This window comes from Aphis gossypii, chromosome 3 (assembly GCF_020184175.1).
Source record: "Aphis gossypii isolate Hap1 chromosome 3, ASM2018417v2, whole genome shotgun sequence".
Lineage (NCBI taxonomy): Eukaryota > Metazoa > Arthropoda > Insecta > Hemiptera > Aphididae > Aphis > Aphis gossypii.
The window spans coordinates 24,165,598-24,182,900 of NC_065532.1; the positions used below are offsets into that span (position 1 = coordinate 24,165,598).

Genomic DNA, 17,303 nt, shown 5'->3' on the forward strand with positions numbered 1-17,303 from the left:
ATATTTTTTTATTAGATATTATTATTACTTCATTATTACTTATATGGATACGAGAAAAAAGTTCAAAATCATTTTGAATTAAAATTGTATTATGAATTTTAAAAAGTAATTTTTAATATTTTTATTTATTCCAAAAACATATAATTCTGACTAGAAATTTTTTTTTTATTATTAAATCAAAGTATTTTCTTTTGTCAACATAAATAAGTTGTGTATTGTTAACCATAATTGCTATTTTGATATTGTTTATTCAAATTAACACTATTGGAAGTATTTCCTTAGGAGTACACAGTTTGTGGTACCTAGTTAAACTGTACGGATTCAAATCTAGAATATTTTATGATTAGCTTAATGTTTTTGTATGTAAAACATGATAAAATACTTAATTATTCATTGTACAATGCTGTTTCAATTATGTAATATTATCTGATCTGTGATTTGTCATCCATTTGATGTGAAATATTCATTGTACAGATACATAGTGTTTTCATAAATGTTAATATTTTAAAGCTTATTAATTTTGTAAATATCTCAATGTATATAAAAAAGATTAACGTTTATTGTTATTGTACATGAAGTTAAACACTTATCATTTGTGTAGAGGAAAAAAACCTTTATTGTCTGTATGATTATACGCTCAAAATTTTTTATTTCTAATCATTCAATTTATTTATTTATCTTTTTTTTTGATAAAACAAAATAGTCATTTTGACTTTAGAATATAATATTATGAAATAAAAAACATTTTTTTTTTTTTTTTTGTACATTTTTAACAATTAATAAATTTGTTTATTTAATTAATATTAGGACAACTTAGGCCACTGACATCGTTCATTATATGATACGACGTTCAAAACATTAGGCCTCAAAAAATAAACTAGAAGAGTAGCAGTGAATCCATGTGTTTGTGCATCACCTCCAAACTCGACATTACCAGCACATAATACTTGATACATAGATACTTTTTCTGGCAATGGCATGCTAAGACTTACAATGTCAATACTGAATAGTAGATGAGTTGCTGTAGCCATTGTTAACATAGCTTGTTGAATAGCTGAATGGCCAGACATGCGATTGCCAAGTATAATAAATGTACCATCTTCTGGGAAAAATGTATGGAGGACATGACGATTTATGTCGTAGCTAGCGAAAAAATCTTGAACAAATTTCAATACAATAGATTCTTCATTTTCTAATTTTTCATTCATACTATAATAGATAAAACAAAAAAGTTAAAAACAATATTATAATATTTGTAAAACTAAAAAAAAAATGTATGTATAAGTACATATATGCCTACATATTTTTATTTGACATAAACAATCTATCAATAATATTTTGAGATTGCTCTTTATAATAATTATAATTAGAAAGTTGTTAGATATTTATATGACAAGTGACTACAATTAATTTATAAATAAAATGTACAAAATATGAATATTAGACCAGCTGAAATGAAAAAATATAATAACCTTAATTCGAGAATTAAAATAGATTTCAGAAGACTAGTATTGAGTATTGACAGCTGCTTAAAATTTATATCTAAGCATAGTTAAAAATATACCGTATTTTAAAACAGCACTAAAACTTAGAAGTCAAAATCTACTATATGATTCTTCACAATCAACAGACATAAGAGGACTAGAATACTAGATTTACCAGTTTTAATTTTTAGAGCTATTTGAACACAACCTAAGTGATAACAAAATCAAAACATTAGCCAAGTAGCCGACAAGTAATCTGATAACTGATCAGTCTATTTCACATGGAATTTTCCAATCCTATAAAATATTTTTAACTATACATCAAGGTAGGTACTTAATTAAGTTACTAGTATAACTAGTATAAGTAAATGATTTTACAGACAATTTAAGATCTTACCTAGTAGTTAGTTAGAAAGAAGTTATAAATTTTGAATTGCAAAAATAAATCACAATTTTGCCTGAACTTTGGCTTTTGAGTACGGACTTATAGTGAATACCGAATATTACTAATTTAAGTCCGTGCTTTTGAATTTTACAAAATAAAACGAGAAATTGTGATTAGTCCTTATCAAATATCATTGTTGTGTCAATACTCCACAGTGTGGCCACCACAATAACATATTATATCGGGGCTGGTGTGTTAAGTTAAATATCCAATCTAATATTTTTCATTTTTTATTTCTTTTAACTGCAAGTTTCTTTTCTTTTTTTAGGCTAAAAATTTTTTTAAATTTTAGCTGAACATCTACATTTTTGCCCGTTTCGTATGGACGTGTATCGTACGTGCGCATTTTTATATATCTGTGTCATTGGTTAAGTTCATACTCGCCACTCCGACGATGCATAAATAAAAAAATGATAGCGCTTATGAACTTCACGAATGTATACTAAAAACGTTTGCGTACGATACTCGTCTTTGTGAAACGGGCCCTATAGCTATTAATAATTTAAAATTAATATTAAAAATCAATAATACTAAAAATGCAATAGGTACGATATATTTTGTATGAAAAATAAAACGTATACCGGTATACCTATAGTGGCTAGTACAGATACATACAACAATATCACAGAAACCATCTATATAGAGCACTTTAAGACGGAACATGGTCTTAGACGACGTTTCAAGCCTTCAAGGTATACTAAAAAAATATTGAAAATGTCAATTAACACCTTTATTCACTTATTCCTTAAATTATAATATGATTATTTACGTACACAATTATTTTTTTTTGTAGGAGGAGGGTTTAAAGTTTTACATTTTTATACTTTTATAAGTATTAAGGTACTTAACAAGAAGTTCATTGACAGAATTACAGAAATCACTTTTACTTTATAAAAATATCCTTGATAATTTTACTGATATTTTGAGAGGAAGCCGGGGGTGATATAGTTTTTTGTTCATTTTAATAAATTATTTTATAGCAATTAACTACTATAATATTATATTTATATCGCAAAAGCAGTTAAAGGGGGTGTTGTACTCGACTATCCACATTCCACATAATGTGTTGTCAGCCTAACTGACGTATAACGTAAATGAAACGTATAATATAATACTAATTTTTTATCAATGTTTTCGATTTATAACAAAAATTAACATCGTTATTCATCATTAAAATACGTAATTTTGTTCAAAGTATGAACTTCATTAATGTTTGTTTATTATATACTAGTTGTGTTTGTATACTTAGATATAAGATATTTTAATTCCATTAGTTCCTATTATGCAAAAACAGAGGGTTACCCATTTGACCACCTTTTTTTTAAATTTCATCTTGATGATGAAATATTTTTCTTTCATTTGAATTTCTTTATTATATTATATAAAGTTATCCATATTATAATGTGCATAACTTTTTTTAATTAATTTACTCAAAAAAAAAAAAAAAAATGACTTAACATTATTGATATCACGAATTCAATTTTTCATCAAGATGAGGGGCAAACCAATATAATTACCTCTTTTATAAAATGTAAAGGGTACAGTATCAAAGTAAATATAACAAAAACAAATAAACGTGCTAATTGAATAATATTTTTATTATTTAAATTTAAAAAACAAATTTTTTGGGAGACTAGCAAACCTTTACGTGGTGTCACCTGAATAACATTAATAGGCTAGATGACCAACCTATCATTTAGGTATATACTTGTAAAAATACCTTGGTACTCAATTCGTGCTATTTTTCAAATGTAGGACTCAACTAGAAGTTATATATCTTTAATTTAAATAAGTCTATCACAATTCTCAATTCTTGTACCTACCTGCCTTACCTATTATAAATTTCCAATTTATGTATCTTAGACTTTAGTCCTATTTCATTTAGAAAACTATTTTATATAAAATCATTTTTTAATGAGCTGATAACATTAGAAAAATGATTTTTAGCAAACTAAAACTATATTTACTACTTATTTCACTCTTAATATTTAAAAATTAAAACACATGTTAAAAATACTTGCTTGAAATTCTAACTGTATAAGTTTCACATATTCTATAAATATCTATTTTTAATTATATTCACATTTTTAATTTACAATTCAACAATTGTAACTATATCTCTTATATCTCAATTAATATCATTAAACGTGATAATTTTATACTTGAATGTTTTCATTGAAAAATAAATTGTTATGGTCTGTGTACAGCTGGTAATTGGTATACATAGTACACAATAGGTATAGTAGATACAGTGTATTACAGTGTTAAATACAATTACACTGCTTGCGATCATAATGCATATTATACAAGACATAATGAAATAACCTTCTTATGGTATTTTTTTATACTTAAAGTAAAGAAAAAAACATCAATAAATATATAGGTCGTACGTCAAAAAGACCGTAAATTATGTACCTGTCGCTCCAATTGCCAGATGAGAATCCAAATCTCGGTAAACATATGCGCCGGCTGGTGATAGTTGTCTACAACCAATAACAATATTATTTGCAGTTTCGTAACCTTTTATGGTATCAAACCCGGCAATACGATGACTCACGTTTACGGTAGCCTTCAAGGTGTTACTTAGCGCATTATTATCAATACCGCAAAACTGTTTTATTATAAGTTGAAGTTATGATTTCCAATGAATGGAAGTTTTTAGAAAAATTATAATCAACTGTTTTTGTTTTTTAGTACCTAGGTATTTTACAATTAGGAATATCGCATACTTACTTTCTAGGATCCATATATTTTTTTATGGATTAAAAAGCAATTGATTACAGAATATAATAGTTTATTCAATAACAATAGGATAAATATTAAAATTTAATATGAACAAAGCAAATATAATCTCACCTAAATATGCCTTTTGTACTATAGTTTTATTCTTTATTAAAAATATACGTCGAATAGTACTCTAGCAGATAAATAAAATTGAAATAATTAAAATTAGTTATTTATTATTTTAAATATGAGAAACTAAAGTGTTTTTCATCTTAAATACCTATGTATTCATAATTTCATCATAAGCATATATTTAATAAATAAGTATAAAATAATATATTTTTAAAACAACATAATTAAATTATATTCTGCATGGACATTCAAAAACTAAATTTTTCGATTTTTTTATAAAGCATTTCAAACATTGCAATCATTGATCAAATAATATTGATATAGTTTAACCAATACTTAATCAATTATTCAAAATTTAAATTATAAAAAGTATTATAGTATTATTTATTCAATAATATAAGAAATAATAAACTATTGGAAATACATTTGAGAAAAACCTGTTTTGAAAAAATTAATTTAAATTATCGTGTTGTACCTACATAAATCAGAAAATAATAGATATTCTTTAGAATAGCGACTTTGTAATTTTTAGGTATATTAGATATTGAAGTAGGTATATTATGTACTAGGTAGGTACTTTACATAGTATTATTATTTATTTTATTTTTGTTAGTCTATAGTCCATACACTGTAATACTTACGTCTTACACGTTATTTATTATATAGAATCATTACTAGTATTTATAACCAATAATAGTATACATGTATAATAAAAAATAATATTGTCTGTTCGTAATCCTGATGGGAGATGAGTGCATGATATCCGTCTATGGCCTATGTAACTAAAAGCTTGCATATAAAGTATTGCTTGACAGATATAATTGTTATAGAACCATTGCAATGGTGCAATTACTGAACAAATAAAAATAATTCTGTATTTCTATTTCTATTAATTTTTCAAAATTATTTTAATCGTTATTTTCATTAGATATTTTTAATAAAAAAAATAATTTTTTTACAAAGGAAGTAATACACCTTTGATATTAATCAATGTATGATCATATTATGTTGCTCTAACGTGTCTACTAACTTCACATACACATACATTTATCATAAATAATAATATTGATAGGTATATTATACTATAATATATATTCAATATTTTGTACTATACCTAATTGTCGTATTATGTAATGCTCTAATGTTTATTTTCTAAATAAATAATTCTTTAATTCCTAGAATCATCATATAAAACACATTAAATCTATGTCCTACTTTTATGTAGTTTTAACATATATATATTATATTATAACACTAGTTATATATATAAGTCTAAATGACAAAATATAATACAGACACAAAATATAATGATATCTAATTATAATACTTAACTATTTTATTATTTGTAATCAATTGTGACTTATGTATAGGTATATAACCCAAAAATATTAGATTTTTATGAGACAAACTAAAAATTGTGAGAGCCTCTCTAGCAATCATTTTGGTTAAAAACGAAGTTACGTATGCTCAAAGAGTCTCAAAGAATTTTAGAAATCTATAATAACTTTTATTGAAAACAGTTATTAGTTTTTGAATCTATAAAGGTCAAAGAAAAACATTAGTTTTTATATAATATATTAAAATATGTATATTTTTGCCAAATTCTCCTATACTTATTATTTATTATACAATAACAAATTACATAAGGAAGTTATAATATTATTAAACATATTAAATAATTAATTGTTGTCTGTTGACCGAATTTTGGAACTATGTGGTTTGTTAAAATACGTCTCGAAAATATATCCAAAGTTGTAATTTATTGATTTATCTAGTTGTTATTTGTTATGTAAATATCGTCTTTACTGATTTATTTGCTTTGTATATTTTTAGTAATTAAAATTCCATTACATTATCACAAATCACAATTTATAATATAACAATACTATTTGTTATATCAATAATTTTATTCTCTTTGTCTGTAACACGTAATTCTTAACAATAAAATATCATGGTAAAAATAATTTTGTGATACAATAGTAATAACATTTAATATATTACGAGTTGCAACATTATTAATTTTATTTGTTTCATTGTTAATTTTTTAACTAAACATTAAACGATTATAACAAGATAGTATACTTATAAATTAAATATTGACAATTATGTTTATTGATTTTTTATACAATTTTTTATGAGACTCTGACTGTATTCCAATCAAAAATGTTGTTTGAAGGTGCTAACTGCTAATTATAAAGATGTTTTAAACACTTTGAGAATAATGACCAACAGTTACATACTTGTAATTCAAAGTATATTTATTATTATAAAAAACTGTCTTATTAACGGATTTAATGTAACACGCGTGTATCGTTTTTGTTGTAATACATGGATTTTATGACCATATATGGAATGATTTATTAATAACGCGTTACTATACGTGTATAGACTCACTCTGACATTCACGCTGAATACAATAATTGTATTCTATACTCTGCAGAAAATAAAATATAAAGTATTTTGACAATTTATCGATATCACCCTAAATACTGTAGTACTGCATCAGCTTAAATATTTCTTCGATATAACAAAATCCATGAAAGTATTTACAAGTAGGTAGTAGGTATCAATGTATCATAATATATTATATAATACATACTATGTACAAACTGGCAGCTAATATATAATTTTTAGTACCTAAGAGATTCTAAAAGAAGTTAAATTGCCTGTTAAAAAAATAAGAAATCTTTTTTTATTTCATTTTTAGATAAATTTTAAAATTTTAATTTAATATTAACTACATAAAGTAACAAATAAAATATAAATACATTTATTTTAGACCTCCTAACCCTTTAAATAAATATCTCAATACGACTCATATAATAACATTATAAATAAGTTTGAATTTATAACTTTTAACTTATAACAATTATTAAAATTGATTCTTTTCTGTTTAATAGAGTATCAGGACGATGAATTAAGATATACACTTAATAAAAAGATATCTTAATTCATGACCAGGACTAAACTCATTTGACCTCAATTAACCAATTTATTTTGGATTAAATTACCTCATATTTTAAAACCCATAAGGTGCAACCACATAATGTGGTTTTGAAACGATTTTTAAGTCTTAACGTTACATGTAATAATTAAAATAGTAATACGAGTATATACGGGAGTGCGAAGAATCTTAACCGTACACAAATTGTTTAGCTCTTTGTTTTTCTTCAACCACAAATTCTTGTCTATATAGGTATGTGACTTGTAATAATATTATGTTCACTAATTTCGAATTTTCTTTTATCAAATTATACTTATTAAGTGAATAAATAACAAAATCTAATTACAATAATAGAATAATGTATATTAATATTATTGAATAAATAAAAAATTACGTAATTTATTTTAATCAATGTGAATATTCATCGATTATTATTTATGTATGACGAGTGAGCATTTTTCTATTTAAGTATGTCATACAAACCCATAATATGGATATGGTATTATGTCATCCAGGTCTGGAGTAATGAATAATTCGTGTCTCCGAGTGAGATTTTAGGACATCCCAAAAATAGACAGAAGCCTGTCCCTCTCCCTACTACTGTTTGTTGAGGCCAAAAGAAAGCTGATCGTCTTCATTATTTCCCCCCACTTTGTTACAAAACCGTACCGGGGGTCTACTACTACATGTCTGGTTGCTAGTCGACGCAAGTTCAGTGCTAACGCGTGTGCTTACGGGTGTTAAGTTAATATCGTTTTTGTGTAATTATTATTATATTTTGTGACTAGGTAAAGATTTTTTTTATTATATACAATTTTTATATAATATATTGATATATACTTATAAGTATATAGTATTTATAGTTTTTTCATCCTTTAATGAAAAAATATTATTGATAAAAATTCAATACATTTTACTTCGTTTAAATATCTTTAATTTATACTATTCATTATCATAAGGTTAAAATTGTAAAAGTATTTTTGGAATCATTATATAAAAAAAAAATACTAATACTCAAACTCTCTATTTAGTTTATTCATAAAAAGTACCCATGCAAACATTTTAAAATATAATCCAGCGCTAATTAATTATTTGAAATTTCAGTCGCCTTAAAAAACATCCAAAATGGACGCCATCAAGAAGAAAATGCAAGCGATGAAGCTGGAGAAGGACAATGCCATGGACAGGGCCTTATTATGCGAACAACAAGCTAGAGATGCAAATTTAAGGGCTGAAAAAGCTGAAGAAGAGGCAAGAGCCTTACAAAAAAAGATTCAAACAATTGAAAATGAGCTCGACCAAACTCAGGAACAACTTATGCAAGTTAGCGCCAAACTTGAAGAGAAGGACAAGGCTTTGCAAAATGTAAGTATATTTCAATTATTATTGTATTATTATATCATTCAAATCAACTTCTATTTTACTTATATATACATGCAATTCAAAATTTAATTTAATTTCTATGAAATATTCTTTCATTAATTTATTTATATACATTTGATCAAGGAACATAAATATTTAGACTATACATTATACAACCCAAATAGGACACTTATTTCTTAGCACAAAATTATTGAATCACTATAATATTACGATTTACATAGTATGTTATTTTAATACTAATCAAATTACTTAGGGGTTTTTACATTACTTCTTTGTTCATATAATTTGGAAATTCTTTTCTATAGTTTTAACAAGTTATTATTATTAAAAAAAAAATCTTCGGTACAAGATTAACCCATTTAATAATATATCATTTTAAATAAAATTCCAGTTCTTACTACATAGTTTGTAAAAATTGCTCAAAACATGCTGATGTCAACACAAAGACATCAGTTTATTTAGCTAATAATAATAATATTATGACTTAAATGCGTGCGAGTTGTATACTTGTTGTAATATTATACCACCACAATTTTACAATGGTTATTTTTTATTACTTAACTTTAAATGGATTTATTTATTAAGTATTAAAAAGACAGTATATTGAATTATACTATAGGTACTATAGGTTTTTAAAATAATACATCGCATCTAGTTAAAATAAGAAAAATGTTATTTATACCTACGTAAAACATATTTTAAAGTCCATTTACAAAATATATACAATGACAAAGACTCACTAAACGACATTCTGGTTTTGGGTTCTATTGTCACATATCAACAAAACGTGTAAATCGTTGGTAGGTATGTATTTTATCGAATACCGTCATCAATGATGCAGACAACCATTAAAATACTTTTCCAGTTTTATATTAAATATATGTATAACAAACACTTAAAATTAAATATATTAATAACCTATAGGTAGTTCATTTATTATGAACACATCATATTTGTACCTACATAACATTTTTAGTATTCTTTTAGATATAAAATTAAAAAATAGGTAATGTTTATTAATCAATTATAACCATGTAGAGTAGTACCCTACTATCTCAGAATTGAAATTTAATAATGACAGTACGTCAGTAAATACACTTAGACTTTAAAGTTAAGTCACGTTTTTCACCAGGCTCTGTGATGTGTAATATTCTCTTTCAATGTACACTAGGTACCTTTATTTTTATTATTAATTTAATTTTAGTTAGCAGAAATATTATGCAATATTAGGTTGGTATCTAATATATACATATATATATATATATATGTATAATTTGTATGTATACATGCATCAAATAGTCACGTTCATTGTACAATATTATGCGTCATAAATATTTCCGGCCAGATAAATACTTGTTAGCAATACGTGTGAACATTTCAAACATAAAATTTGATAGCAGCAAAAAAATTCCTATTTATGGTTTATAGCTGTGCCTGCGCCCTGCTCTAATTTATATTCTCTGTTCAGGGATTATTATAATAATACATTTGGATAGCTGCCAAAGTATATTATTTAAATATTTATTTTGCGACTGGATAAAATGTATTGCGTTAAGAGGTAAATTACAATTCATTCAACTAACGATTTAGTTGTGATTATAGATTTTTCACCCAAATTATAAAATAATATTGGTTATTCAAAAAATTATTTTTGTAAAAAATATTATAAAAAAGATTGATCTTAAAAGCTGTTAGCGCAGTGTGCAAAGAACAGTGTTGGTTTGGGTTATTCTAAAATTAGAGGCCCTCCGCATGGTTCAAGAATAGAACTGGTATTTATGTTACACTGTGCCAAATACGGACCGACGCACGATTCGCATAAATATAACTGATGTCTCCTAGCTCACTATAATGTAATCCAATACTCCAAAAAGTTACGATATTTTTGTTGATATTAAGGAGCTATAATTTACAAAATAAATTATCTAACAACTATGTTCATTGTTTAAATTATAGTTAAAAAAGTAACTCAAAACTCAACTAATTCTTAATCCACTTTATAAATTAAAACTGATTCGAAATTAATAATACATATTATACATTATATATTTCATTATTTTTAATACAATTAATTGTTATTTTTTCTTAAGCAATGACTTTAAAATGTATTAATTTCTGAATCCTAAGTATTTTAATGAAGACTTGATAAGGTAGTAAAACTAATGAAAAACGTATAACTGTATCATTATTATAGATTATATAAGTGTAAAAATTAAATAATTAGAAGAAAATATTAAATTTATCGTTCTCAGCAAAATCTTGATTAGTTTTCGGTAAAGTAAGGTCAGCATAAAATAATTTTTCAAATATTTATTTAATTTTTATTTTTAAAACAATATTATTAGCATTATATTCTACATTCCACATAGGAGAGTATGAGAGCCAAGTGTAAATAATTAACAAGAGTTTTGTTTTGGAATTGATTTGTGGTTAATTATATTTTTTTTTAACATTTATTATTGAAGTATCCATATAAGTACTAAGTATTCACTATATACCTTAGGGTGTTCCTTACCTATATATGATGACAAAAAAATATCCTAATATTTCTGGTCTCACCCCCTAAATGTGTGCGTATATGTATATTATACCTGTTACCTATATGTACTTATCAAAAATATAAAATTAATTATTTTTGAAAATGTAGTTAAGATTAAAATAATTAAACATTTAAACCATTTCGAAATGTTATTAGAAAATATTTTCTAATTTTTCATAAAAATTAATAACCAATTTAATAATAATAATTTTACGTTTCTTAAATAATCATACCTTTGTTTTCTTTTAACCTCTTGGTACTATTACAAACATTGCAAAACTGAAGAGATTCAAATAAATTATGTTGTCCCTATATTGTATACTTACATATTACGTCATTACTTGAAAATGTGAATAACAATAATTTTTTCTCAAACTTCATCAAATCTTTAATGTTTATTGTTCATATACAATATTTATAAAACCAGTATATTCGTATAACTATACTATTCGCTAAATAAATAGAGTGTGGCATCCTTTACAATCGTGAACTTTTTTACTATACATTATTATTAAGTATTTCAATTTTAGATTTATAGTTATGAATGCGAATGTACCTATGTTGAACCGTCATAATTATAATAACCATTTGAAAAATATTTTCATATCTATTATTATGATATTTTTTAAACATATTGCATAAAATATAATAGATTATAAATAATAAATGTATGATATATCCTTAAATCTAAAGAAATATTATTATTTATGTACACAATTCATTTTATACATTACATATTATTACTTATTACAATATTACAATATTATTATTATTTTTATTTAAAACTTCTATAGCAACGCAAATTTTAAAATAATAGTAAAACCCTATATTATATCTTTTAAATTATGCTTGATAACAGCATATTTGAAACTATAATAGTAAAATTTTTAGTTATTTTAAAGTGAATCTAAATGTTAAATGCAATTTGGAAGTATTTTTATAAATTTTCTGTTTCGTATGGTATATTGTGTTCAAATTAAAATCAATCTAGACTACTTTGTCTACTTTATTTTGTTAGTTAAACTTCTTTATTATACTTAAGTTTTGTATAATATAATATGATATAGTATTGTAAAAAATACTAAAAATGTATAATAGATTGTTAAACTTGAACATTTTTCATATTTATCCTATTTTTAATATTATATGTCTTATGTCTATGATGTAATACTAGTAGAATCCTATAAATAGTAAATTAAGTGGATGACTACTATAATAGTCAAAAGTATACTTAAATTTATCCTATAAATAGGAATTTAAAACATAATTGAACACTCGCCTATATTAACTTACATTTTAAATTGTATGTATAGGGTTTAGGAAAAATAATTTTGTTGGATTATTTTTAATAATGCCAATAAAGTAATGAACAAAAACAAGTAACGATACAAATGAAAAATATGTTTATCCTTTTTCATAAATAGCACACGTCACAAATTATACTTTACTCATTAGTTCAGTGAACATAATTAGCTTTGCCAAATAAGGATCGATTCTCATGTATTTATACAATGAATTAAAGTACCCATATTATATATTTATATATCATGGCATAGTAGCTTACATTAGATCTTACGTGTTATTGAAACTTGATATTCATATAATTTTCTTTTAATAAGTATAATTAATTGAGTACATATAATTTAGTATATTTCAATATGATATTTCTGCATACTGTAGAGATATGTTTTAAATATCTATAATATTTTTCATTCAGTCAATGAGAAAAAAATAACTCCCAAAAATATGTTTAAGATCAAATAAATATTATTTTGATAACTGGACGCCTGGATTATCACAAAGATGCAATACATTTTACTAACTTGACTGATTAGTTGTATACTAATAAAAATCACATTGGTCTTGAGTTTTTAATGATGATAAATTTAAAAAATAATAATAACTCATAAATTATAATATTAAATATACTTGTATATTGAATAAACAAAAACTGAATACAGATAATATACATTACTGAAATATAATGAAAATAATTTTACTGTTTACACAAAGATACGTGTAAATTGTAGGTAATATACAGAACGCGTTCGCGGTTCTGTTGTATGCATACATAATTATCAATTAACGCTATACGTTTCATTGGTTGGGTTTTCATCACATTTAGTTATAATGTAAAATTTATAAAACACAATTTTTCTATAAAATTCTATACACCTATTGCATGTACGATTAGACCTATTAATAAGACTGAACAGTAAAAACTAATAGGTATAGCTAATAAATAATAAATAATCTCTTGTATTTTGCTCTCTGAAGAAAGCTAAAATATGAATCCATTTTTTGACAATTATAAATTAATGAATTTTTATATTGTTAAATAGTTATATAATGTATTCATCAATAATATGCATACTCGGATACTAATTCCTAAGAAAGTAAAAAGTTAAATTTATAGTTTCTTTTGTCGATCTTTTGTAACTTGACCAGTTACTTTATTTATATTTTGTTATCGTATTGTAGTATTATAGTAGTATTTGTAGGTTAGGTACTAACCTAACCTACAAAGTTCCATCATAGTATTTACTTCTCTCAATTGACTATTGTTTGCCTATGATCAATTCTTTAGTATTTTTACATTCTAGCTAATTTTTTCTTATTTTATTCCTTTTAAACATCATTTCACGATTGTGCTTATTATTATAACAAATATTTACAGATTATACAAATTATAAATTATAAATAAAATGTATTATATTATTACTTAACCATCCTGATTGAGTATTTTAACCAGTTGCTTATCCATGCAAATATGCAATTATTGAGAAACTTAACTAGTTATTTTAAAAATCTAAAAATTTATTGTTAAATTTATTCTTATTAAATATTTTAAGAATTAAGTCCAAGTCATAAGTGTTACTATTAGGTAACTCCTTAGTCCTTAATTCAAACCTTTGTTTGATTTATGTTTTATATTATATTACCTCAAATATGCTTCTTGTAAAAGAAACTTTACAGATTGTATGTTATTCATTGAAAAAAAAAATAAGAATATACTAAAAGTATAATATTTGTCTACAATTTTGGAAAAAATACTATTGATAAAATTAAACACATAATTTTCATAAATATAGATAATTAATAAAGTAATAATATAAAAATTGGTTTTTATTGAGGTGCAAAATATGCACCTATTTAACATATTTTGTTTTTTTTAGTAAGTACCTATTTAGTTGGTATATTAATTCTCCAATTTATAATTAAAAACTAAGTTACTATATTTTATCAATTTTTTAATAACTTAAATAAAACTAGTTTGATTATTTTTTTAATATTCTTACTGTAACTTGTTAGAATTTGTTACTAATTTGCCCAGGATTGATAATTTATTGTATGTTCTAATACATATGAAATATAAATTATAATGCATACAGTATAATTATAATAATATGAAGGTATACTATACATTTTATAATTTATATTATTTGTAATCACTAATCGATAACACTATTTATTATTATACTATACGTAATGACTAATGAGTGTAGAGTAGTTTTAGTTAAATACAGTTATTTTTGTTTGTTATACCTACTGCAGAATTTTGGTTACCTATTACTTATTATTTACTTATTAAAAAACGAGTTTAATATGATATTTTGGCATCTGCATTTATTATTATTTTTGTCACTGTACTATACTTATGTTATTCATAACAAAATTTAATATACAAAGCCATAAGGGTATAGGTATCTAACTATTTTCAATATTTTTTGAATTGTGCACAATGGAAATTCAGATTTCGGAGTTTACTTAAAATAATAATATAACACTCATTAGGTACACGTCACACAATTTGTGTTCATTTTTCAGTGAATATAGGTATATGATATTAATAATATTATGTTTATAAGTGTTATTAAATTGTATCACTTTAGTTATTAGCCAATTATTGGCAATAAAATAATAGTTAATTGCCTATTGTTATTTTACTTATTATTTATTAATCTACAATTATTTTTTGGCAATTATTAATACAATTTTTAATTACAAAAAAATGTATCCATATCTTTATAGTATTTTTTTTTCATTTGTTGACTAAATACTATTTTAGAAAATAATTTATAATATTTAAACTATTTAACTATGATAATTATATTGAATTTTATTGAGCTATGCGACTATGAACATTAAACATAGAAAAAAATTCTGTCCTTGCAGTATTAAATCTATACGCATATAATTATTGTATAATATAAATATGTGGTTATATATATGGTACATATACCACTGCACCACGATTTAAGATAATTATTTTAAATCATGAACTGCACTAAGGCATAATGCATTTAGTAGCCATATTATGTAATGACGTAGTTTTTGACAATATATTATCATTCAGCATACACTGCTTATAATAATATATTGTGTTTACGAATTATGACGTGAATACGGGATGTACAATGCCTGTTATTGGATTCTTGTCTCGTTTATTCCCTCGCCAGTCATCACCTCAGCCCATGATAATATAATATTCAATTATTATAGGTACAATTATTTTTAATTTCTATAATTGTATGTATAATTATTAATAGTCTATATTATGCTGTTACATACAGCCACACGACTACACGATGAGTGATCACTGATCAAGGATAAGGAGATATCTCCCACTATTTATAACTTTTAAATATCTAGGTGATTTATAATTTAAATACATTATTATAAATAAATACAAACCAATAATCACATTATTTCTTATAATTATTTGATTTACAATAACGAGGCATTAAGAAGAGTTAAGTAGTTTTAATTTTTAATATAAGCAACGGATGCAGATTTGAACTAAAATAGCTTTGAATAATAAATCGTAACTTCATATTTCATAATTCATAGTATTCACTTGTCAGTTGTTTATGTTTATATCAGTTACCATTCAATTCAACTATAATATTATATTATTATAAGATATCGATAGATTACGAAGATGTATAGAAAACTTGGTACCTAGTGTTAATATTTTGTATGTTAGGTTTGTAATACCTATGCAAGTGGCATTTCGTTTAAAAATGTTCGTAATACACAAACAATTACATTTGTATAGAAATAACTTTAATAGTACCTATACATTTACGGTTTTTATTTTAAAAACTGATTAAACTTGGTTCAAATATTAAGACATTGCGTGCATTTGACCTTCAGATAAATACACGATTTTAGTGAATACAATTCTTTAATCTAATCGAAGTGAAAAATTGAAACAATAAAATAGTGTACGAACTTAACATGATCTAATGCAATAACAAAATTATAACCATATTCCCTACGTAATCATAATATGATTATTATTTATGAGTTTATGACCGTTTCCGACTTCGAAGTCGAAATTCCAACCGAACGGTATCACGGTCGTCAAGACTGTTTATGACGGTTAATGGTTTTTTTTTTTTTTTTGGTATACAGTTAATAGGTATTATATTTTTTATTATTTGATTACTCCGATACGCAGTACAATATTTGATATTACTATATGGTGCTGCTGAACGTCGAAGCCTGCCAACTATAATATTATAATTAAACGCTCGCCGAATGATCTATCGTTTGCCAGTAATAGGCACGTGGCGTTATCGGGTTACGGATTTTCACTCTCTCTCTCTCTCTATAGTACATTAAAGACATGATGCTGTGGCTTCGCGT

The 17,303-nt window shown here is 24.2% G+C and overlaps 2 protein-coding genes across 10 annotated transcripts in view; one reads left to right on the forward strand and one right to left on the reverse strand.

Annotated features, from left to right (window-relative positions):
• Positions 1-251: 251 nt before the first annotated feature.
• Positions 252-4,435, reverse strand: LOC114121154 (uncharacterized). Of its 3 annotated transcripts, none has more exons than XM_050202645.1 (2): positions 4,345-4,435; positions 252-1,209 (listed from the first exon to the last, which is right to left on the reverse strand). In XM_050202645.1, exon 2 carries the CDS (start codon positions 1,206-1,208, stop codon positions 804-806), a length of 405 nt encoding a protein of 134 aa, XP_050058602.1. In that variant the 5' UTR covers position 1,209; positions 4,345-4,435; the 3' UTR covers positions 252-803. The 3 variants fall into 3 exon arrangements, with proteins under 3 accessions (XP_050058602.1, XP_027839161.1, XP_027839162.1); XM_027983360.2 differs by lacking the exon at positions 4,345-4,435 and adding an exon at positions 1,882-2,038; XM_027983361.2 differs by lacking the exon at positions 4,345-4,435 and adding an exon at positions 1,473-1,637.
• A 3,923-nt stretch (positions 4,436-8,358) lies between these two features.
• The window catches only part of LOC114121151 (tropomyosin Per a 7.0102), a 36,655-nt gene continuing 27,710 nt past the window's right edge, over positions 8,359-17,303 (forward strand). For all 7 annotated transcript variants that reach the window (XM_027983349.2, XM_027983346.2, XM_027983347.2 and 4 more), the window contains exons 1-2: positions 8,359-8,517; positions 8,834-9,094. In XM_027983349.2, coding sequence (XP_027839150.1) covers positions 8,855-9,094 — 240 coding nt within the window. In that variant the 5' untranslated portion in view covers positions 8,359-8,517; positions 8,834-8,854. The remainder of the gene's footprint in view (positions 8,518-8,833; positions 9,095-17,303) is intronic.